General features: G+C 39.3%; 2 protein-coding genes across 3 annotated transcripts in view; both read right to left on the bottom strand.

Moving 5' to 3' along the window:
• tub (TUB bipartite transcription factor) overlaps positions 1 to 8,709 on the bottom strand; it is a 51,627-nt gene extending 42,918 nt beyond the window's left edge. For both annotated transcript variants that reach the window (XM_061710397.1, XM_061710405.1), the window contains exon 1: positions 8,587 to 8,709. Coding sequence is in view for 1 of the 2 variants with exons in the window: in XM_061710405.1 (XP_061566389.1) it covers positions 8,587 to 8,642 (56 nt within the window). In the remaining variant the exon portion in view is untranslated. The remainder of the gene's footprint in view (positions 1 to 8,586) is intronic.
• Positions 8,710 to 11,769: 3,060 nt separating this feature from the next.
• The window catches only part of rras2 (RAS related 2), a 35,441-nt gene continuing 21,242 nt past the window's right edge, over positions 11,770 to 25,968 (bottom strand). The window contains exons 2-6 of the mRNA XM_061742795.1: positions 17,569 to 17,656; positions 17,289 to 17,391; positions 15,578 to 15,686; positions 14,193 to 14,311; positions 11,770 to 12,407 (exon numbers count right to left, since the gene is read on the bottom strand). Coding sequence (XP_061598779.1) covers positions 12,320 to 12,407; positions 14,193 to 14,311; positions 15,578 to 15,686; positions 17,289 to 17,391; positions 17,569 to 17,656 — 507 coding nt within the window. The 3' untranslated portion in view covers positions 11,770 to 12,319. The remainder of the gene's footprint in view (positions 12,408 to 14,192; positions 14,312 to 15,577; positions 15,687 to 17,288; positions 17,392 to 17,568; positions 17,657 to 25,968) is intronic.

Here is a 25,968-nt window from a genome sequence, read left to right as displayed (position 1 = left end):
CTGTTTGCTATGATCTGCTTTTTTTATTTTCTTATTTGTGTGTAGATTCAGTAATATACTGTATATACAGCTTGATATTAGCCCAATTTTCCCAAAATCCATCAATTTTGTGGACAATCTTTCATGTTGGATGCTCTGACTGTCTCTGGACACAGCTGTCACTTCAGATGCTCTTGTGATCTGTATTGCAGCACTTACAGAGAGCATCGCTAAGCCACTCTCTGAAGTAGCTCCAAAGCAATTGTCTAAACAATTTTGAAGATGTAGACAATCTTAAAGTGGTCTAGCCAAAAAAAAAAAAAAATCCTCTATGATGTAAGAGTCTAGAAAGTTGAAAATGGCTTCAGGTGAATTAGCACTGCTCCCTCCCAGGTTCCCAGCCCAACAACATGCATGTTAGGGTGATTGGTGATATTGATTGTACACACACAGTTGTTAGTCTCATTTGCCACTGTTGCTCTGTGATGGGTGATCACCGACACATGGGATGGGCTCCAGCCCCACACAGCCATGAAGGATGAAGTATAGAAATTGGATGAGTGATTGATTTAAAGATATGTAATCTGACAGTAAAAAGCAAAGGCTCTTTCATGCGTAGAAGATCCAGAAGTGGAATCTTAGTCAGCAATTTGGGAATTTTGCAGATTGGCTAAATTACAAAATGAAAAGAAAATAGAGAACTTGCTTGTAAAATGCTCATTTGACAGAATCTTTGCAATTGTTCAAATCATTTAGTTTGTCTAATACTTTAATATCACAACATCTCTACAAATTGATAAGAACGAGGCAACCATATCCCACTTTTTTTCTCTACAATCTGCCTCACTTTTATATTCATAAATACTTTTTATTATTTACCTTGTGCTTTTTGTTTACTTATCTACAAACAAAAATCAGACTTACAGAACTCTTTTGGGACTCATTTTTAAAAAGCCACCCATAATAGCCAACAGACACAATAGATTTGCATTTTAGGAGCTCTCCATCTATCCCTACACCTCAGACTGAGAGACCGGAGTTGTGAGAAGGCAAGACAGCAGACATACTGTACAAGACAGATACATACACCAGGATATTGAAACGGCAAATGGGAGTTATGGGGAGGAAGGAAGATAAAAAGTGCAATCAAAACATCCAGAGCATAAGACAAGAGCTGGAGCTTCACCACTGCAGGATCCTGGTCTGCTTGTGACCACTGTCCTCTAGCATGACTCAGTTCCAGATCAGCTCTAGCAAACAGACAAACCGTCTATAAAATACTTTTGTAAACAGAGTTCACAGTTGACTCAATGACTACCAAGTTTCCAGGTCCTGTAGATGCAAAAAAATCCCAAATCCTCACCCCACCATGCCCTTTATATTTCTGTTTTATATAAAAAAAAAATGTTCACACTTGCTGATGTTTACAGGATCAACTTCATTATTTTTTTGGTTTTTTATTGTTTGTTTGTTTGTTTTGCTGCCTCTAATAGGAGCATGGCTTTATTTAAAATTATAATTATAAAGCTTTTTATTCTCTCACAGAGAAAATGTAAAAAAAAAAAAGTTACTTTGTCTAAAGTCTGAAAGGTTTAAAACTTCATGTAGAAATACGTGAAGCAGAGTGAAGGTGACTAACAAACTTCAAAAATATGTTGGATAATTGTTCAAGTTGTGTCTTTTAACAATTATTTTTTAATTTTATTTATTTATTTTAAAGTATGAGGCAATGGCCAATTAAATTTCTGAGACACATGAAAATCAAATAAAGCTATATACTCTAAAAAGGTGTTTGTGGCCTGCAATTTGGTCAGTTTGGCAAATATAAATCAATTTCCGCGTTATGTGTCACTTTTTTCACATTTTTCAAATATCATTATCTCCTTTAGAGGCAACAGCACTGTTTTACTTGATACAGATACATGACAATGCACTTATATCAACTTCATGTTTTAAACATTGTCAACTGTACCAAGAATGACTTTATCAGACCAGAAAGACACATCACCTGGACTATTTACTGTTTGTCAATGATGTCTAAAGGCACTTGTGGCAGGGCGCAGGATTGGGGCAGGGTCTGCAGGGGAGAGAGGGAGTGCGGGGGAGTGGCGCACAGGTGACGCGGCTGGAACAGCTGATGATGCACAGGTGTGTCTAATCACTCTCTGTGTATTTAAGTAGTGTGCGGGCCCTGGAGACGGAAAAGGACGGAAGCAGAGCGGAGCTCAACGGCAGCTCTGCTGAAGGTGCTGGTGCACGTGTGCCACTGAAGGATAATAAAGACGTTTTCTGCTCAGATCCCTGTGTCCGCTGTCCCGTCTGTGACCCCGTAGCAGCGAGTCGTGCTACAGCACTTTTCCACTAGTACCTCCTCAGCCCGGCTCGGCTCACCGCCACTCGGTTTGGCGCTTTTCCACTAGGGAAAACCCGTGCAGAGTAGATACTTTTTCTGTATCTATTCTGCCGAGGTTTTAAGCGGCTAAGTCGGGCCGTATCTGACGTCATCACACTACAGGCCACCAATTGGTCGAGGGTTGGGAGTCAGACGTCTGAGTCAGGATGTGGACATCAGTGAAAGAGCGACTCTGACGGCGACTTCTTGTTCATTTTATTCGACAGGCTGGATAACTGCCCTTGAAGTAACCACTTTTGATGACTTGTGTAGAGTAGTTCTTGTGTAGAGTAGTTCAAAAATGTGCTCCCTGGCCAAATTGCAACATACATTAATGCTGCGGACGCTGCTGTGTCAGCAGACGAATATAAGCTGCTCCACAAGGGGAGTTTTAGAGAGCGCGCGGTTGTGCGCGATGACACGTGGAGAGGAAATCAGTTTGGCGCTGTTTCATCTGCCCAGATGCGGCCAGGGAAAGCTGGCTCGTTTAAGTTTGACCCTAGACCACTAAACCCTAGACCACTAACTATTGCCACAAGACAGGCCACTGGAAAGCTGAGTGTCCTGTGTTACAGACTAGGAAAGAGGGGGTGAAGCCTCACATTAAACCAGCTGCGGCTGCTGCACCTGTTGGTACAAGCGGTGTCTCTGATGCGCTTCTCTCTAGTTGTGAACCTAAGGTTCTAGCTGCCTATCATCCTTTTATTAGAGATGGTTTTGTGTCACTATTTGGAAGCGAGGCAAAAGTTCCGGTAAAAATCTTGAGGGATACAGGTGCTTATGACTCGTACATAGTGGACTCTGTGCTGCCTTTTTCAGGAGAAACTAACACCGGTGACCGCATCCTCAGTCGGGGGATGGGTTTAACCATTCTGCCTATTCCCTTGCACAAAATTATCCTTGACTGTGAGCTGGTGCAGGGTGAGGTGGCTGTAGGGGTGCGGCCGGGGCTGCCCATTGAAGGGATGCATGTTATATTGGGGCAATGGCTTTGCTGGTAGCCGTGTTTGGGCTGACACTCCCCCATCACCAGTAGTTACACTTTGTCCGGTTGACTCTGTTCCTGATGGCTCCAGTGAGGTTTCTTCAGCTTGTGTTGTCACACGCGCCATGGCTAAATCTGAGCAGGTGTTACCTGACGGGAGGTGTGGTGACGTGGATTTGGGGGTTCCCCCTCTGTCTGATTTTCCGCTGTCTGTGTCACACAGTGAACTGCTGCAGGAGCAGCAGGGTGATTCATCCTTAAAAGAAGTTTGTGATCGTCTGTTTCTGTGATAAGTAGTGTGGCAAGTGGCTACTTCTTGCAAAATGGCCTGTTCAGAAGATGGGTCGATCTGGGTGATGACGCTGTGGGTGATGCTGTTTACCAGTTGGTTGTGCCGGCTAATTTTCGTCTCTTGGTTTTGAAAATGGCTCATGATGAGAATGGACACTTTGGTGTGAGAAGGACTTATCTCAACATCTTGAAGCATTTTTTCTGACCGCGCGTTAAAAGGGATGTCGCAGGTTACATAAAAACCTGTCATGTGTGTCAGTTATCGGGAAAACCAAACCAGAGTATCAAACTTGCTCGACTGCAGCCTATTCCTGCTGTAGGAATAGGCTGACCTTACAATCCCTAAGATGCCCGGATAAAAGGCTAATGAGGTGGTGCCTGTGTTTGCAGGCCTATGATCTTGACGTCAGCTGAATTCTTGAGCTAGTGTATACTGTTTCCTACTGCATGCTAAACTTGTTATTGCTCTGCCTATTGTCTTAAATTGCTTCCTCAGGTACCGAGGTCGCTGAGGATTGGTGGGGGGAGTAGCAAGTTGGGGGTGCAGGGGGAAGTTTAGTGTACATTTGTTTTTTTTTGTTTTTTTCCTTTTGATCTTTTGAGTAATTTAAATTGTTTTCATTGAATAATTTAAATTGTTTATATTTTTCTATTTTAGGAGCGGGTGTTGGAGTGCCGGTGATCCCTTTGGGACCCCGACTTTATGGGGGGGGGGGGGGTGACGACCCTGTCTAATTGTGGGCATGCCTGACTTTCTCTCTGTTTGTCTTTGAGTAGTCTGGTGTGAGCTGAGCTGATTGGGCTGATTTGGAGCACCTGGGCCCAGTGTTCCAGTCTACAAAACCTCCCTGCCTTCAGTGTGGCTCGCTCTTCCCTACCAGCCCCATTCATTTGTTTGGTTTTGATTCTATTTTTCTTAACAACACGCACAACACATTTTCCACATTCACACACACTGACACTACTGATGCTGAACTCCACACCTCACAAGTTGGTTTATTTTGCGTTGCCGTATTTTTCTTTAAAATAAATAGCATAACCCGTATGGGGTTGCTGGCGTCTCAGGTCTTGTCATGCTGCTTCTACAATATGTTTTAGTCTTTAATTATACTGTGTTTCACTAAGCGCCTTGTATTAATGGGTTACTCAGTCTTGAGAAGTCTTTGTTATACGAACATATGTTGTAAAATCTCACTAAGTAGAATAAGCCTAACATCATTGAGTGACAGTAGGGGTAAGGGAAGTTCGTTGTGGGGAGGGAATGTTTAATGTTTTGTTTATGTGCAAGTAAAAATCAATAAAAAGAACTATGAAAGAAAGAAAATAAATAGCATAGTTTTATTTGCGCTGTGTTGTTGTCCATTTTTGTCATGGCCTATGGGCCAGGTTATGACAGATGAGAAGAGCCGAGTAGGTACTAGTGGAAAAGTGCCATAAGTGCCCACACACATCACACCCATTGTAACCTCCATACGCAAAAATTCTCAGTTTAACCCCTATTCATAACTTTTCTGGGTATCATATAATGAAAATGTCCTGCTAGTAAACAAATTCACAGAATGAATCTAGCCAGCTGGAGAACAAGCCAGAAACTATGTCAACTAGATTAGCACAAGATTCTCCTTCTTTCAGCAGGCACACAATAGTTTCAGAGCAAAACTGTCAATCGTTCAGGTGCAAACTTCCAAAGAATATCAATACGATTTCCATTAGTTTGGTGCAGTTATATGACTGTGATATGACTGACATGGGGACTCCTGGGTTAGAAAAATAGCGATTGGCTGATTGTTTTATCCTTTGGGGAGGGGGCCCCTTGGCTGACTCAGAGCCATAAATTCACATATCTTTTTTAACACGTCAGAAATTAACATTAGCAATTCATGACTATATAACATCGCAAAGATCTACTAAGCGGAGTAAATTGCTAACTCCTTTAATACCTCACTTCAAAACCATCACGTGTGAATCGGTCCCTGAAATAGTAAAAGACTCTTACAATGCCACTCCAAAGCCAGTAGGAATAGAGAGGGCTGCAACACTGGCGGTTTTTTATTCATTTGCGTTCTAATTGATTAATTAAATTATCCCAAAAATAACACATGAATGTGTAAGTTAGGCTTAGGGTTAGTGACTTAAAGATCCTCCTGGATCTTTAAGTCACATCACTAGCTTTTGTTTGTAGTTTTTTTGTATATATTTAAGTTGGTTACATACATAGATACCGTTTTATCAGTTCTTTATGGAATCAAAACTAAAGAGAATATTTGCGTATTTTATTCATTTGAAATTAAGATCTCATTTGAAAAATATGTGGAAAAAGTTTTGAAAAAAATGGCAGTTGAGTAAACAAATCATTTTTTTCACCTTTTGCTGAATACAAACACTTTCGTGGCAGATATGTAGAAGGCATAAACAAAACATGCCACCTTATGTGGGCTATGTAAGCCCCGGCTCTTAGATCAAATGCATCTGAGGGGAGATTTTTCAGGTTGATAAATGACCGTTTCACTTCTCCCTTGCAGTTATCGCAGCAGTGTCAGGTCATCCAATCCATCTTTATGTCCCATTGTGAAGGATAAAAAAAATGAACACATTTTTCTAAACCTCATATAGCTGTGTTTGAGAGGAGAAACACAATGTAAACAAGAGAATTCAAGCTAACCGTAGTCTTTGATTAAAAACATGAAATTGTTGGGCTTGTGAAAGCTCTGAATTGTATCTTGTCAGACCACCTTGCCCTCCCATCTCCTGGATACAGTGTTTACTGACTAGGTGCCAGGACACAGTGTGATTGCACATACTGTGTGTCCAAGAAGGAACAGGCTCCAACATGAATTAACAATCCCTGCAAAAACCCACTTATAGGACATGGTTGTACGCCTACTGTACATCCTGTGAAAAAGTCTTAAAACAAGAGCAAGCTTATCCATTGTCAATAGTAATCTGCACATTCTCCAGAATATGTTGGCAAATTTTATTAAAATACATTAGCTTACCATAAAGAGAAAAACCTCCAAACGTCAAATACAGAAGATTTGCCACAAAATGCAAATCCTTCATATACATCAGGGGTAGATGTACCAAATTAAACTTTGCAAAAACATATTTTATAGCAGTATTGTTCTCCTGGAGAAACAGTAGAAAAGGACACTATAGTATCACTTTACTGCAGAGACTTGTGTATTGTTTACAGTCTAAAGTACTTTTAAGAAATCTTTGGAAGTTAGGAGACCACTGGTTCTGGTAACAGCCTCCTGGGATGTCCAGGCACAGATACGGAATACCAATTATGTTTCCTTGTGCTGTCAGGGTAAAAGCAACTAAACTGTGCCTCTAGCAATCAATAATACAGCAACAGCACAGAAACCACTGTAATTAAATCCCTTTACAGATCTGAGGTTTATATATATATATATATATATATATATATATATATATATATATATATATATATATATATAGAGAGAGAGAGAGAGAGAGAGAGAGAGAGAGAGAGAGAGAGAGAGAGAGAGAGAGAGAGAGAGAGAGAGAGAGAGAGAGAAGGATATTGCCTAATCAGTGATGACAATTCAGTAATCACTGAGTGCAGGGTGTCATCCCACACACAAACACACAAAGACCACCGTGTGTGGGATGAACCGACACACAATAACTATTTTGTATTTTCAATTACATTTTTCCATCTGCGGAATTCAGTGTATTTTTATTTCAATCTTTCTCAAGAACAAATATTTAAAAATGCAACTACTCCTAAGCCTATGCGGTAGTGGTGGTGGGGTGGATTTATAATTTATGTTCACTGTTGCTTGTCTTTCTCTCTTTCTCTCTCTTTCTCCTTAACTGCAGCCTTGATCACAGTCACCTCTTCTGAGAGGGTTTGGCAGCCACTCGGCTAATTAGTTTGGAACTGATGATTGATTTTTCTGTAATCAAATCATAAGTTTCGGACACCCTATCATCTCAACAACATGGTAGAACATTTTGTTTAAGGTGACAAGTTATGATAGATAGATAGATAGATAGATAGATAGATAGATAGATAGATAGATAGATAGATAGATAGATAGATAGATAGATAGATAGATAGATAGATAGATAGATAGATAGATAGATAGATAGATAGATAGATAGATAGATAGATAGATAGATAGATAGATAGATAGATAGATAGGTACATCACTTGAAATAAGTAGGAAAATCTGCCAGTGGGACAAGATTTATCTTCTCATTACAAGCAAAAAAATCTTGTTCCACTGGCAGATTTTTCTACTTATTTTAAGTGAAAATCTACTTGAAAGAGGTGAAAATTGTTGTTTTTTCCAGTGATGAGTCTTGTTTTAAGTGTAATGAGATTTTTTGACTAAAAATGAGACATTTTAACTATAAATAAGATAAATATTCTTGTTAATATTTTGAGTTTTTGCAGTGTAGATAGATAGATAGATAGATAGATAGATAGATAGATAGATAGATAGATAGATAGATAGATAGATAGATAGATAGATAGATAGATAGATAGATAGATAAATAGATAGATAGATAGATAGATAGATAGATAGATAGATAGATAGATAGATAGATAGATAGATAGATAGATAGATAGATAGATAGATAGATAGATAGATAGATAGATAGATAGATAGATAGATAGATAGATAGATAGATAGATAGATAACCATTGCCATAGGAGCGCTTTACTCCTGCTTTAAGAGGAGCTGTAGGGAGCCTACAGAAATATAAATGCAAACAAAGAATCTGAACATTTGCCAGAAAAGGAAAATGTGCTGATACACTCCGAGCAAATTGATCATGTTCAAACCTGTTGTCAACTCACCATATGATACAGCCTCAGCAGCCTCTAAAACATCGGCCCTTCCTTGACGGAAGCCACTATGTGGTGAATGTAAATGCAGCCTACATGCATGGTGTTGGTAAATACCTGTCATAGCTCCATCTGCTGTAGGACATACTCCTGTTGCTGCTGACTCCCTCCATGTCTCCGGGGAAGTGGGCGGACCGGGCTGGATGCTGAAGACACGGCTGGACCACCGCTCAAACTGGAGGCGCCTTTAAAAATACTGGCAGGAGAGGCGAGCCCAGCAGCAGCAGCGGCGGCAGCAGCAGCAGCAGCGGCAGCAGCAGCAGCAGCTCCTCTCTGGACCAAACCACCTCAGCGCAGGGAGCGCACCAGAGCCGCTGCGCGCGCCGGCGACCCTCTGTACGGTGCGCGTCGACGCGTACCCTACGCCGTAGGCTCTGCGTTGGTGTAACCAGTACTGGAGTTGAGGGGGGATGAGGGGGGATGGCATCCCCCCTGAAATAAAAACGGTCCAAATCATCCCCCCTGTAAAACTGCCATCCCCCCTTTTCATCCCTTATTTCATTTCATCAATGAATGTGGTTTTACTGCTATTTCAACATTTAGTGATCACCAGGAAAATAACACCAGAAAAATAACTTATTTGACCATTTTCACATGTTTCAAGTAAATTTTCACTTGAAATAAGTAGGAAAATCTGCCAGTGGGACAAGATTAATCTCATTACAAGCAAAAAAATGTTGTTCCACTGGCAGATTTTTCTACTTATTTTAAGTGAAAATCTACTTGAAACAGGAGAAAATTTCCAATGATGAGTCTTGTTTTAAGTGTAATGATTTTTTTTACTAAAATGAGACATTTTAACTAGAAAATAAGACAAATATTCTTGTTAAGATTTTGAGTTTTTGCAGTGATCCATTTTACTTATCCTGTGAAGGACAGAGTCATATTGATAAGTTCAGAAAACAGTTTTTTATTGTTGTGTTTTGATGTATTTGATGTTAGCCCAGTGGATATTTAAAGTTTACAGAAGGCTGCATTTAACTGCTGCTATGTCATTCCTGCAGTATTTCTGCAGGTGTTTTGGTCAGTGCTATTATTTGTAATCTATTATATTATTTGTAATCACAGCACAAATCATCTGTCCCCATATGATAAAATCCACCATCCCCCCTGATTTTTTTTTTTACAACTCGAGTACTGGGTGTAACGCAGACCATAAATCAGCCTTAATTCATACTCGGGAGTCAGTGGGAACTCTCTACAGCAGTCAAGCTCACCAACAGTGTTGGATATCAGGGTAAAGTCCGTTATGTTAAGTTGGTTAAATATATAGCTACCGTTTTTTCATTAAAAAATGTAAAGAAAATGTGGAATGAAAATATGGGCACTAAAGTTTTTGCTGAACCCCACGACCTGCTGCCTCAAAGGCAAGGCAAGGCAAGGCAAGTTTATTTTCAACACAAGGTAATTCAAAGTGCTTTACATCAACATTAAGAGACAAAGACGTAAAACTGATGGAGACCAGTGTTAATTAATCTCTAATTCATATGTATGTATGTATGTATGTATGTATGTATGTATGTATGTATGTATGTATGTATGTATGTATATATATATGTATATATATGTATATATATATATATATATATATATATATATATATATATATATATATATATATATATATATATATATATATATATATATATATATATGTGTGTGTGTGTGTGTGTGCGTGTTCAAACTAATGTAATTATTTAATTTTATTTATGTATTATGTATTATTTGATTGCATTATGAGGTCATGAAAGCCTCGAGGTTACAATCTACCGCCAAGAACCGTAATGGCGATGCATCTCTACCAAACACTTTATTCTTCATGTTGTTCTTGATTGGATTTGGTTTATCTGTATTTTGTCAAAAAAAAAAAAACATCACCAAAACAATCACCTTTAAAGCAAAATTCTCTACCCCATCTGGCTCAATGACAGATTTTATTGTAACACCAAAAGCTAAACACAGGATGAAAGACACTGATGTGGCAGAGAAAGAAAAAAGCCCATGATTTGAACGTGTACTATGATTGTTGGGAAGTGAGAGTTTCAAATATTAATGATTATACTTACTTACTTGTACAAGCTCACAATCATTTCTACAAACCCTCATATTTGTCCTACCATTTCTCGCTGAGCAGGTGGTGACTACCTCAACATAAATAAATTCTCCATTTCTCAAGCAGAAAAAGAAAAAGACGGCCACATCTAGGCAAAGAATTGAATATAGCAAATTTTGGCCAAAGGCATCTTCAGTTTAAAATAATCAAGGGAATTAAATATTCTCTTATATACACTGCTCTGCTGTGAACATCTATTAACCTATAAACATATAAAAATACTTGTCAACTAGTTTAAAAAGAAAAAAAATGCATAAAAGCAGAGTAGAAACATTTAATAAAGTCTGTTAATGCCATCATTTGATTTTCTTGTTTATACTACAAGATTATGATATGCAAAACAAACCGCAGTACTTCATTGGAAAGCCTGGGCAGAAGTGGAAAGAGACAGCAGAACATTATCGTGTCTGGAGTGATGAAAGATCCACAGGTGGCAGGTCCGGTGAGTTCAGCTCCCTTTGGTAACGGGTCTACTGCTTGTATCTCAATGCTTTTCTTAACCAGCAAAACACTCGGAATAGGGGTGGGAAAAATGTATTGCAGAATAATTCAAGGGCACAAAACAAAGACATTGCCACTAAGTTACAGGAATGGTGTAACAGCTATTTGATTTACATCTGAAAATAAATCAGAACCAATGAATTACTCTGGAATGATCCAAACTAAACTGCGCTCCGAAAGCTTCATTTGCAACAAATGGACTTGTTAAGTATCGAGTAGACTGTGTTCGGCGTTTCCATCTGAACTCAGGTTAGTTTTCAAGGCTACGCAATGTGCTACCAGCAATTTTGTCTCCAGCGCTTTGGAGAGTTTTGAAAAACACGTCAAACCGTAACCTCTATCTACAAGGAACGAATTTCAGATGAATTTGCTACTTTCTTTACTGTAAGAAAATGGTATTGGTTTCACAATCATTCAATCTATAAGACTTTTTAAAAAATCAAATACTGTTGACACTCCATATTTGGTGACTGAAATGAAAGGAAGAACCACAGAAAGAAAGAAAAAATTATTCACTGCAGAATGCCAGAAACGTGAAACATTTGAGCATTAAGGGCTGTCTAGGCATTATATTTATATACATACATTTTCAATATCATATATGTAAAACCAAACTCAACCTCACACACTGCACTGTGGTGATTTAATAGGTCATTAGAAATACACTTTGAAAATCACAACAAATGTCACATATGTACAGTAGCAGATTAGCACATGGGAGTAAAAGTGGATATGGCACAACATACGCAAAGCTTCATAAGATAATCTTTCTGCTCTGGTCAGACACTGGAAACTAAAGAAATTCATTAACATTCTGGATATATAGATTTCATTCAAACTCGGTAGCAATACAAATGTCACTACAAGGCAAGAGAAGTCCTTCAGAGTACAAAATATTAATTTGTCAAGTTGATTTAGAAGGCAATGTTTAGTGTTGGGACTCTCGCAAGTGAAATTGATTACAGCTGAAGGTAGAGTGGTGTTAAAATTTGGCATTGTCAGTTGTCCATAGCGATGTCCTGGGAACAGCAGTTCCTGGTCAAAGTATCTCAGAAAAGGCTGTCTGAAGTCATGCACATGGAAAAGGCAGCGGTCAGTCGTCCTCTTGGGATCTGATGTCAGGCAGAGTGGGTTGGGTGGTAGAGTAGCTGCATGAGTTACAGTAATAAGGCAGACTCAGACGATCACACAATGGCAGCCGCTCTTGTCTTTCTCTTTTCTCGTAGGTTCTGGTGATGGTGGACATTCCTGTTCTTGGAATTTCCTAGGGGCAGAGAGAGCAAAATTATTAGGACAAATTATACTGCAAAATTTTGAAGTTTTGTTTTATTGTTCAGTGCTGGGACCATCACATTTTTTCAGCCATTTAAAATAGACCCATTAATGATACCGTAAACTGCGACATTTTAGTCGCCAAAAGAAAATCTTTCTCAATCCATCTTTCCTTGTGACACAGATTTTCTTTCAACCTACTGTGAGCTGGTTTGGGAAGATTTTTACAGAAATTAGCATTATTCATGAATACTGATTTCAATAATTTGGAATGCTTCTTAGTGAATAATTCAAATTTTATTTCACCGCAACTTAACCACTTAAGGATGTTACATCTGTAGGTTTGAGGGCGTTCAGATGTACAGTACCTCCCCTCCAGAAAGGGGGATGAACATGTTGTTTCAAACTGTTGTATTAGAAACAACATTTTCTTTTGGAGTTGCCAGGGACAATTTTGTGTATCCTAATCATAAATGTCTAATTATTTAGAAAGGCAAAGGACATATAGTAGCAGATTTACAGGACAGGACAGACCCCACCATGATTTCTGATCATCCCTGAGATCGCTTTTGAGTTTTTTTCATATTCCACACTTTTTAAAACAGAAGTAATAAACAGAAACTTTTCTGTTTGAATCCAATCGGCAATATTTGTTTCAAGACTACACTGACTTTATTATGTAGATTTATCTATATTTTTTTATTCAAAATGTTCAAACTGATTGTTTTTATTTAAATTATTGTATCCTAATTATATTCAAAGAAAGTTCAACAGCCTTAACACACTCAATCAACTTGACAAAGAGCTAGCAATATGGCTAAACATACTCTGCAAATAAACTCAGAAGTGCAAGGAAAGGATCCAGCTGGGACGTGCTGTCTGTGAACAACAATAAAGTCAGTTTCTTGTCTACGAAGTCGTAAAAATCCCTGTGTAAATTGTGAAGTGTAACTGTTAAAACTACAGCTGGCTAATATGATATTGCACAAAGCGTTATACCGTCTGTAAAAGGTCAAAAAGAAAAAGGCTTAGTTTTCATGTCTGTAAAATCTTACAGATGGAAAAATGAAAAGATTTGAAAAACAAAATTATGGATACATTTTGAGCGAATAATCAATAAAATATATAAGAATAGCAATGGTATTTCGATTTCAACAGGTGATTGTAATGAATTGATCCAGTCTTTGAGGAGCAAAAATGGTGGAGTTATCTCCAGTTTGCAAGAAAATACACGAGAAATTCCTTAACAAGTTTAAACAATGAACTGTGTTCATCAAAGAAAGATTCCATACATTTCAAACTACACTGCATAAATCATTAATGGAATCTGGATCTGTAGGAATTTCAGTGCTTGACAGGCAAGGCCACAAGCCTGGGGCCTTATAATCTGTGCTCTGGGGCATCTGGGATGGCCCATCACTCACTGGAAATGTGTGTTATGGTCAGATGAATCTGTGTTCCAAATCTGTTTTGGAAAAAAGGGGCTTTTTGTACTCAGAGACGAAAGGGACCATCCAGACCGATATCATGTGCATGTTACGTGGGGCAAGTTTCTGCATTTGCCTGGTGCTGTTTGTATTTGCAGGGAAGATTAAAAAAAAACACAAACAGTGAAACTGGAGTGCAGCTTAAATGCTGCAAGATTGAATATCCACCAGGACTCCTTTATTCATGAAAAGTGACTGCTACAGAAACATGCGCTAGACTTTCACTGTCATCTGCACTGTTAAACAGTTATCCTTGTAATAACGTTGTGATGCTGTTATGGAGTACCAACCTGATTACTCTAACCAGTTCATGGAAAGCTTGGTCTACATTCATTCGGATTTTGGCTGAAGCCTCCATATATGTGACCTTTAATTGTCTGGCGAGCTGCTGGCCTTCTTCCTGGGTTACCTGAGGGAGCAAAGGAAGAGAAGAGGATAAGTAAAAGGGCTCAATCTTTAATACCAGCTCAGGTATAGCAAAAGTAAAGGCATATAAACCCTTGAAAATAACATTTTGTCGATAAAACATTTCCTTTTGAGAGGTAGAAGCAACTCAGGAAAGTAGTAACGGGGGGCATACTGTAACTAATGGAAAGTATATTTGGCTTAATACTTGTCTTTAGTGTAATAGTTGCAAATAAACCGTCATACTAAGAACTTGACTTGTGAGTCCACACTAAACATTGAACTTTTACCAAAAAAAAAAAGATCAATTTCCAAAAGATGTCAGGAGTTGAAATGATTTCTTGCTCTCTCTAATTTTAATCTGACCTATGTTCAATTGTTTGTAAGACGTTCTGTGGGCCAACACTCCTGAGCTGTACAATTTATATCATTCAGCATTTCTTTCAACCCTGGGGAGCTGCTTCTTTTTTCATTATTTAAAGCACTGCAGGACAAAATTGTCCTTCTACACAAAAGCTGAAGCAATTTAATTAGCGTGCAGAATGCAACTGGGACTCTGCAGAAATTTGCATTCATCCTCTGTGACACAGCTGTGCATGCAATCTGGGACAGAATAACGCAAAAAGAGAGAGAAAGAAATAGATCCAAAGTTAGATTATACATGGTAGCAACGTATTAAAAAAAAAGTGTTGAAATATAGGCTAATATAGGAGCTAATATAGTTGTTAACTGTTTGCTATGAGAAGTAAGTGACCTTTTTATATATCATGTTGGTTAGTTTGATATCTGTACCAAGACAGCTTAAATGATGAAGCTTAATTAAAGGATATGGAGAAGTTTCAATAATAAACCAAACAAAAACCAACAAAAGTTTGAGTCATATGTGGCTGGGATTCTGAGACCCATTTAAAGGGTTAAAATCCACTGAAAGCTGTTGACTGTATGTGCCTGCAAAACCCCTTTTCACCATTAGGGAGTGGTGTGGATTCACTGGAGGAAATAGCGTGACTGCATACCGACAGCCAGAAAATTCATAATTTCATCACACTCCCTTCCCCATCAATCCCCCCTTCCCTCCCTCCTTACATGATGGTGTTTACTGCTTTTCTTTTATTCTTTCACTCACATCCTGTTGTATCTTTGCAGCGTGCTGCAGCTGCAACACTTTCACTTTCAAGCAAGCAAATGCAAATCCCCCCAGGACTGGCTGATATCATCTTCTCAGATGATAAAACCATGAGTTCAGATCTCTGCAGCCTGTTGGACTTACTTGTCTCTGTAGTTCCAAATCTGCTTTGTTTCCTACGAGGATCATGGGGAATTCATCTCTGTCTTTGACTCGGAGAATTTGTCTTTGGAATTTGTAGATTTCTTCAAAGCTGTGAATCACATTACATGTTGTCATGTGGTGTCTTCTGAACAAATGGTTATAAATCGCTTTCATATTATGGATGTATACATTCAACACATCTAAATGAACCCTGCTCCACGAACTCGCACACAGAAACAGAACCCTCACCCGCAAGTCTGGGTCATGATAAATGTCAGTAAAGAGGAAAAAGGTCTGCCACACAGCTACAGCAACATAAAATGTGTTTATCGCGAGCTCAGCTCGGCACATTGACCTGGCTTCTGCCCTCTATAATACAGATGGAATGTGACGACACGTTTTCAACCAAACCAAATAAAATGCCAGTCTGTGGGGGAGAAAAAAAAAAAAAGAAACAGAATGTGACCGCAAGACCAGGATGGCATTCCAGTCGTGGTGAGCACATAGTAAATCTGGAAAGACTTAACTAATATCAATGGAGGAAGGAAAGAGTGTTTACAACATAAACACTGGGAGGGGGTTGTGGATGGATGAAGGGGAATGCAGCTCCGTGCACGACTGGGCAGGGACACAACGACAAGGAGGATAGGCAGCAACAGACAGGCTACAAGAGGAACATTTTAATTGTAACAAAATATTCAAAAAGGAGCTTAAAGTCCATACACATGCTGGAGAAGAGCAAGGGTAAAAAAAAAAAAAAAACAACCAAAAAAAACTGTCAAGCCAAATTCTTCTAATTAAGACAATTATCCTGTAATCAACCTCAATTTTGTGCCTGGGCCAGAGTGGCACTTCTGTCATTACTTTCATAAGCATGAGGGATTCACTGGAAAACAGTGTGGGCACAAGTTTTATTACGTTGCTGAACAGGTACCATGTTTACTGTTAACTCTTTCCACTTCAATAACACAGCCTGAGCTCATGTGCTACAATCCTGGTGACACATCTGCTGCATTTACAACAAAACAGCAGGTGGAATTAAGTAAACCCTCATATTAACCCCCCCCCTGCTGTTACCATGGATACCTCAGGTGTTACCAAAACAACCATAAGTTCAAATGACAGTTTCAAAGGGTCATATTCTTCAACAAGGTGAGCTGTATTTTAAGCAGCGGTTGAAACTAAAATTCTGTTAAACAATGTGCTGCCCCACATGAGGCTTAGCACTGACTAAATGGGCTTTAAAGGGTTAACGTACTGTCAGTACCTGGTGGTGTTGTCAGTATATACATACATGCATGTTGTTACTACATACATGCTGGAAAAAAAGAAAAATCACAACATGAAGGGTTTAACAGTTCCAAAGTTTTTATCCTTTAAGAATGACCTGTGTCTAAGGACGTCTCTACGTTGGCTGATTAGTGCTATTTTTCTAAAAGCACATAGGCTTTAAATAGAAAGTTAAGGTAGGTGATTAGGTGGATCGAAGAAAGCAGGGTACGGAAGGAAGTGTAGAGAACAAAAGAAAATGACAACAAGAACAACAGCGAGGTCCGGAAGTGAGAGTATTGATGCAAGATTTATGGTTTTAGCAGAGTCGGAGGCTGAGGAGAACAAGTGCTTGTGTTATTGTGAACAGTAAACAGCGCTGTGCAAAGAAAAGGAGGAGTGAGTGAGTGAGTGTTTGCACATGATGAAAACTGTCACTTACCTTCCTCTGTCAGTGACTGAGAAGACGAGCAGGAAGCCCTCCCCTGTCCTCATGTATTGTTCTCGCATGGCTCCAAACTCTTCCTGTCCAGCCGTGTCGAGGACTACACATGTACACACAAACACACAGAACTACTTGTGACAAAATAAACTTTTCTGAAAAAGTCAGAAGTCTTCGGCAGAACTATCATACAGTCAAAACATTCAAAAGGAACAACCTGCAAGTCATTCGGTGTATGTGTATTTATTTTAGTCATGTTTGTTCTGCAAAGTGCACTCACTGTCGAGCCTTGCTGCCCTTTCGTCGATCACACACTGTTTGGTATAGGAGTCTTCAATTGTGGGGTCATAGTCAGTGACAAAGTATGACTGCAAGAGAAACAGAACAGAACCAAAAGAGAAAAGAGTGAATATTTTAAGTCAGCCTGATAACTTTCAGAAAATAGAAAATTTCTGCTGGTCCATTGTGTTTCTCATATGCTAATCTTTGCAGAGCATGCTCTGGAAACAAACACGCTTTACTGCTCTACAATGAATGAGGAAATTGAACAAGTTAGGACTAACCCTCCCAGACTACAAAAGGTTTTCTTGCATGTTTCTAAAGGTGCTCCTGCAGTGGTTTTACATCATCCGCTATTCATTTTCTGCAGCTGTGAGCAGCTTTTTGTGCATGGCATGATCCATCAACAGAACATTTAAAAAAAAAAAAAAAAAAAAACTAAGCTTTTAGTCTTCTGCTCCGACTTCATTTTGTCATTTCAACTAATGCTGCTTAGAATGACTGTGTAGAGGGATGTCTGCATGGATGGCTTCAAAGTGGATTAGACATGGGAATAAACAGCAACTCTGTTCTTGTGTTTTGGGTTAAAACAGCACAGACAGACTTAGTGACCTCTACTTTTATTGGCATTAGGCAGACAGGAGGTAAACACACCGTCTGCAGACACCTGCACAAAAAATGTGAAGTAAATATTCCCCCACACTACAGCCACTGCTCGGGTTTCCATGGCAGGATGGTTTTCAAGCTTACAACACATTTACAAGATGTTTCCCCCCGTTACAAACGAAAACACACCATTTACGCTTGAAAGCTTTGATTCTTTAAACCTTTGGGCCAGTATCTGGTCTCTTAGTAACCTAAACTGGAAGGGTGGGGACGTGGAGCAGCCAGGAGGAGGAGGAGCCATGCATTTTTTACATTTTTCCCATGTTTTGTTGTTCTCACTCCCCTCAGGGACTTGTTAAGTGGTGACAGCTGAGGGGAGTGCTCAGGGAATGTCAAACCAACACCCTCAGACACAGAGCGATCACAAAAACACAAAATCCAAACAAATGTCCCAGTCATTATAACCATGAGGCAAAAATAAACCTTTACAGTTACAGTAATGTTGTCGGTACAAACTGTGTGTTATTTGACAACAAAGGCAGTGCACCATTGCCTGTTATTTAGCAGCTCAGGAGATAAGAGAGAGTGTGCACAATGTTTACAGAACATCAAATCTTTGAGTAATAGATGCACAGCTGATCACACAGTAGATCAAGGAAAAACAGCAGTTGTGGTTCAGAAAATGCTAATGATGTGACACCACTAATTTCAACGTATTTGAAAATATTAAACCAGCAAACTATTTTGCTGGTTTTGCTAAAATTGTATTGCTCACTGCATCTTTATCCATTTACAGAATTTTATTAGATCAAAAATGTTTGTGTGAAGGGTTAATATCACTGCATCTGTAACTCAAATGCACACCTGCTTGTGAATCCTTAACAGTTTTCTATATGTGTTCATAAATGCCAACAAAAACATCTTCAAAATGAGACAAATGAGACATTTAATCACTGATAAATGTAATCAAAGCTGCCTATTTTTGAGTAGAAACTGTGTCTGAATCTTTGCATTCAGTATTTCCTGAGACTGTACTGAAGAGCAAAGAAATGAGACTGTTTCAGTTCAACAACAGATTGTCATTTCTACACATCAGCCTGGAGCAATTCTGGCTCTTTCTTCCATGCACAATATCTTTAAGTCTAGTTTCTTCACACAAACTACTTGCTTCAGGTACTTGGTAGAAATGGTACAATGACTTGTTAAGCACAAGTCATTGTAGTTACCAAGTCACTGTCATACTGCAAACTGCATGTTTTGTTGTCAATTAAGTCACTGAAAGAACTTCTTGCAGGATTTATTTTTCTATGGTCATGGTCTCATCTATCAACGAGATGTTTTTCCAACAGCCTACTGATTTATCCATGTGATTTCAGATGGACACCTCTACGTCTTTTTGGGAGTAGAAACTTGCAGCCCTCACATCCAAATCATTATTTCTAACCCTAATGAGGCTTAGAAATAATTATTTCTTTTCTTTTGCTTGTTACATGGTACATTTTCACAATTTCCTATAATGATGATCAGACTATATATCAATTTAATATACAATACATCTCTTTTGAACCTGCTATCCCATTCACTAGAGATACCTTCAGCAATGTGCAATATTGGTTTTGTTTTTCTTTGTAAGAGAAACAAAACGTTAGTTCAATATTTAGATTCAATTGAGTTTTTTGACATTTAACATTATAATCATCGAGTCGAGTCTTGGCTTTAAATATTCTGTTTCACCCAAGTTAAGCCTTCAGGTATGAAGATATTTATTGTTCAAATTTTCTGTGTCTAATATAATTTACATACATCTTTGTTTTCCTTACTTGTAGCTCTTTTGTTGAAGGGGGTGCATGGAATTTCTCCCTCACACTGTCCTGTCTTCTCTGCATGGTGCAGGTATGCATGCTTATGTCACATCCATTCACATGCTATTTAATAATGCATTAGTACTGCTATCTATTCTCAAATGCTTGTCTGCACTGGCAAAGATATGAGATGAAAAAATACCTTCTTGCATATCTCGTCCCTCCCACTATCACTCTCCCACCTATAGCTTCAGCACGTGACGTCAGCCTTCTTTCTCACCCTCTTGTTCCTGTTTCTTCAACCTTCGGAAGGCCACACTGAGCACCACACTCCATTGGATGTTCTTTCCCTCCCTCCATGTGCACGGGTGCAGTATTTGCTGTGCCCTGCTTCGGCCGGACTGATTGTCTTTTTCCCGTGATAGATGAGACTGTTCTGCAGTGCCAGAAGCACTGGAGCCAGCACTAACAGGGCTGCAGTCCAGCATGGCTGGCTTTCAGCTGTGAAACGCTTGTTGAAGGAGTGCAACATGACTCAGGAGGACTGCCGATAACTATGTGACATAAGCCAGCTTGAGTCATGTCCAGTAATATGCTCCATTAATGCTTAGGCTATGACTTAATCGGATGTACACCTTTAACAAAATAGATCAGCTGTACATGTTGGGCAGAGCCATCTGCGGATTATGGGGAGTATTAGCAGGCACAAGTTACAACTGTTCACTGAAATGTGCCAAGTAACAAGATCTGTCTTGGAAGACTGAATGCTTTGTTTGAGTTTTCTTTTTTCTCTTTTAACATTCTTTAATTAGGTATTTACAGATTAGCAATGTTACTGCTACTGTTGAAACAGCACTTGCCACTATTCCAGGTACCAAATAAGAGTTGAAGAAAATCAATATATTTATACTGTTATATCAGTATATATTCTTTTGAGCTGCAATCAATGAGTATAATTTCAATCAATTAACTGACCATTTGTCTTTTTCTGATGGTGCAATAAGAAAAAAAATTGCTGAAACAATTGATTATCAGATATAGTTTGGCTGACTTGATAAAGAAACCTAATAATGTAGTTCATTATGTTGTTATAACTAGCACACTTTATATAACAACAGAAAAAACAGTTTTGATCCAACATATCCGCAACTCGCGCAGCTTTGGCGTCAGGGGGTTCTCTGGATGTCAGGGGTATTTCCATCAGATTTGTTCGACACCAGCTTTACAAAGCTGAAGTAAATTACTATTCAAACCAAGCCAACTTTCACTGTAATAACTTATGCAACTACTTTGCATCACCCTAAAAAAAAAAAGGAGCTCAATCTCTACTTAGGCAACCATTATGCTAGTGCTGACATGACCACCACGTGGGTGCGTCTGTGCGCTGTAGTACCAGGATTATAAACACCTTTGGATTTTCCACTCTCCTCAACAGAAACGAAAGTTCATTTTATGTAAACTATCAAAACAAGGTGATTGAACTTTGGATCATTTAATAACCAATACATTTTCGCACATGTCTCTCTCTACCAATTCAAAATTATTTTGTTTTATATCACAAGCAAAATAGAACAATGAAGAAGAAAAAAAGCCTGGAGAAACAAGCCGCACTGCAGTTTAGATGTTGGTGGCAAGGTGGGTCAGGCCACGCTTGTCCCCCGGTCTGCTCTACAGGAAGGAAACTCCACCTCTGCAGCAGGCAGCTGGACCGGCCCTCAAGTGGTGGTGATGTCACACATGACATATTCCTGCACCCCGCCTACCTCCCAAAGCCCAAACCTGTCACTCGGTCCCCTGTACTGTGACCCCACTCCCAGCCCTGCACAATAACTGTACATCCCAGCCAACAACACCAAAGATGACACCAGGAAAACATTAGGAGCCCATGTATGCCTACAACGCAGGGATCAGTGACACCTGCAGTGCAGCTTCTTGTGCAGGACAGTTGTTTATCTAGATATTTGTGAGACCAAAGAGAGAGAGCAGAGCATCCAAACTCCAGGGAGAAATGACCATCCAGATCAGAGAAAGATTTAAGAAACAAGAAACCAAAGTAAAAAAAAAAGGAAACATTACATGTTACAAATGTCTTGTGTCTACAGAGTACTTTATTCTAACCTTTGTACTCAGCACTTGTTTCTGATCGATAAACGAGAGCTGTTTGATACCGATACCAGTCTCGGATTGTGTCAGGTTTCGGTATCAGTGAATATTCACTTCTAAGCACCATGCATTTCTATGTCATTTTTATGAACAGAATCTCAATTTTTCCTGCATTGCTCTAAAAGCCATCCTTGGAAGTTATACAATACTGCCTTGAGACTTCCTTTTCTGAGTCGGCAGGTGGACAAGCTGGTGAGTTGTTGGATAGAGCTAGCTACCTAGAATTGGGGGGGGGAGGAACATCTCTATCATTAAGTGGCTTAAATCAATGAATGAATATTGAATTTGTTTTTAAAAATTCTAGTGGACTCACTAAACCTTTCAGATCTGCAAGAAAAGCAGAAATGTAAAATATATTCAAAGAATGAATGAAAGGGGGGGGTTTTATGTCACACAAATGGCATCGGACTACTCTGGGTGTAACAGTCTTCACAACCCACTCAGTATTAAGCATAAAAATAAACAAAAGCACCTTGATCAGGTTTATGTTTCATAACAAGGCACAATGTAAAGCAACCAATTCTTCCAACTGCCAGCCTCAATGAAAGCACATACACACGGTGACACGTGTAGGCGTGTAATCAGCATCATGCTTGCACTATGCACCCACATCCTTTCCACACGAAATAGCTTCACTAACGCTAAATATAGATACTTTTCCATCTGTCGGTTATTCTACTTACTCTGATCTGCTTCTTTCTTAACCAATATCAACATTATCTTGGTAGAACACAAAATCACAGAATGCTGTATGCTAGACAGCGTGCCTGCATACCAAACTGTCATAATGACAGGGAACAGGAAAACAAAGAGTTAACAACACAGTTGGGAGTTAATTCCCTTCTGCACATTGCCTAATAAAAATTCACAGACCTTGACTTGAAAAACATTACAGTAGTTATTCCTTAATGAAGGAGAATTGTAAATTTAATTAAATTAAATGTGTTGTTATATGAAGAATGACGTAAGCCTCTGAATACTTATAATGTTCTATAACACTTTCATCCCCAGCTCAAACGCCTTATACCCCACGACAATATTTTCTCGCATGACACATTTTTTTTTTTTTACTAACTACTATCTGATACTGTGGAGGATCTCATGCATAACATGGATTTTTTGAGTATACGTTTTTATTGCTCACATCCAACATAATGGGATTTGAATTCATGATGACCACAGGACCGGCGCTTAAGCGCTCTTGTTTAAACGGGACTATTATGGCATCTAATACCTATTTTAAACAGGCCTTGAATGTCTTAAAAACAAGCTTTTGATTGTTTTTGCTAAATAAATTAGAAATTCAGTCTCTAAGCCATGTCTTTATCTTCCCCGTTTCTAACCTCCTTCTCTATGTGGGATTCTGAGTGGGCGGGGCTATGATAATGAGGCACTGTGCTGATTGGCTGCCTGAATGACGCGATACACCGCTACGAAAAAATGGCGGAAGCTCCAGCCGGCGGAGATAGTTGTGGGCGTGGTTTCACGCTCATGTCGTGACGTCATGACAGGAGCAGAATCTGAACGGCTCGTAGAAGCCACATCACACTGGATGGCTCATCTGGGCGGCTGTACAGACACTGCAGAATTTGGTTGCTTTCCTCCTTCTCTGAGTTGGCAGGCTGAGGGGAGACCACTTTATATATGTTAAAGTAAGAAAAAACTTGTTTTTCATAATAGCTCCCCTTTAACATAAATGGTCAAAAAGGTTTGAATGGAGAAGTAGCCTGGACTATCAACTGTGTGTCATTTCATGCCTTTTTCTTACTTAAATACTGATTTATTGCAACCATCCCTACAACGTGTGCCCACAGGCTTTACTCAAAAAAAATTTCAATGTAGTCATGTGACGCTATGGCTCTCGCACCGGTTGCGTCACCATAACGGGCCCTTGGCTGTGGATCCTGCTGACAAAGCAATAACAAAGTGCTACATACTGAGGCATCATCACGGACGGGCCAAGACAAGGGTGGCCGCCACATGCAGCAGTGATGTGTATGGGTCTTGCCCTCCAGCTGGCAGGTGAAACGTGTCATATGTAAGGCAAATTCAGTGGGGTAGAGCCAAATGCAGCAATTTCAATTAAGGTTACAAACCGCGTGCCAGACAGAATGGAGCCTGCCAAGCTACACAGAAGCAGTATGCAACAGACTGTGCTTTCACATCACAGCAAGACAAAGTCAAGAATCATAAATTCAACTCTAAAACATACACCAACATGAATAATATTGTAAATATTTAAAGGTTTTCTTTCCACGCTTTACCAAGCTTTTCATTATTTGTACACACTCAAATGAGTAAATGTGTGATTAGTAATCTATGACATCAGAACTTTGAGCAGGGTAACTCAGTACCACTTCCTGTCCCTGAATCTGCACAACTTTAACATTCTGTCACACCTCTAGGGCTGGACTGGGAGCAGCTGCCTGTAATCAAACAACCGCCATCCAAGTTTAATGTTTAACAGATGGAAGTGAAGACCAATTCCTTTGCATCTTTAGACTGCCTGCCCCTCCTATGTTATTGCCTTTCTGTCCATGCTTCCCAAACGTCTGCATCAGTGATACAGGACTCTGTGCATGGACCATTGTTGAGTTGAGTATCTAAGAGTACTTGAAGTGAGAAATAGGGGCAAAAATAAATAAATAAAAGAGGCAGAATGAAAGGTTTGAGGGGAGGGAGACTGTAGGCTCCACAGAGAGGGAGAGCAAAAGAAAAAGAAGGGGAAGGGAAAGGCATTAACTTCCTGTGGAAACACCCACTTTTCCCATGAGCTCATACAAACCAGAAAGGTCACTTATTCAATACCTAATACACATGGAGAGAAACACAACACACAATGTGTCTACTGCCTTGAAGGGCCACCGGGGAGGACTTTGTTAGGTGGGAGAGATTTAAGACACAACACACTGCTGACGAGAATTGGACTGAAATCTCCATTTTCAAAGCTCTTGCACCACTGCTGTAAAAAGCTGAATGATGCATCGGTGACAATAACACTTTCACTGAATGTTTACAGTTGGAAAGCAGTCTGGGTAGAACACTACACTTTGGCTTCATGCCAAATTAAATGAACCCACACACATCAGTCCTGTAAGTTTGCTTCCCGCTAATGTGCAACAGATCAATAGCCTTTTCCTTTAATCACTGGCCTGTCCTTAAATACCAGAAGACCAGTAAAACTGCTTCGCCAGACAAGCCTTTGGCATAAAGCTTGAATCCATCCAGTGCCACTTAACTAACATGAAACTGAGATCCTGACACTAAAGTCAAGAGATGCTTCAAATTTTGATATAAGCAACAGGCATTATGGATAACTATAATATAAAAAGGATGCTTTCATCTAATCCTGCACATCAATCAGAGAAAAAGTCCAATATCTTTGGACTTTTGGGAAACTGACAGACACAAACAGTCAAAAGGAAAAAGAAAACAAAGAGAAAGCCGTCAATCAGATATACACATCTATTCAACTCACACATATTTTGGAGCGTTGCATTTTATATGGACTGTCTAATTATACAAAGCAGTGCATTAATTAGAGAGCAATACTTTCTTTTTCTTAAAATTTTCATAAATATCTTTATATGACTTGTGGTAGACCAATTATTTTCCATCACTCATGATTTTTATTTATTTTTAAACAATCTTAAAACAATTAAAATATGAATCTTACACTTTTAAATGATACTTTTTGCCCACTTCTCCAAACTCAGCTGGCCGATCCACAATCTGCTGTGGGTAATGCACTCACAGTGGATGTGCACCTCTTTTCATGCCTCCTATGACGAAGCATGAAAAAAACATTCCATGCTTACTGCTTTTACTAT

The sequence above is a fragment of the Cololabis saira genome, chromosome 2 (genome assembly GCF_033807715.1).
Source record: "Cololabis saira isolate AMF1-May2022 chromosome 2, fColSai1.1, whole genome shotgun sequence".
Classification (NCBI taxonomy): domain Eukaryota; kingdom Metazoa; phylum Chordata; class Actinopteri; order Beloniformes; family Belonidae; genus Cololabis; species Cololabis saira.
The sequence above is the reverse complement of the archived record's forward strand: the minus strand, read 5'-3'. Positions and strand labels throughout refer to the sequence as shown.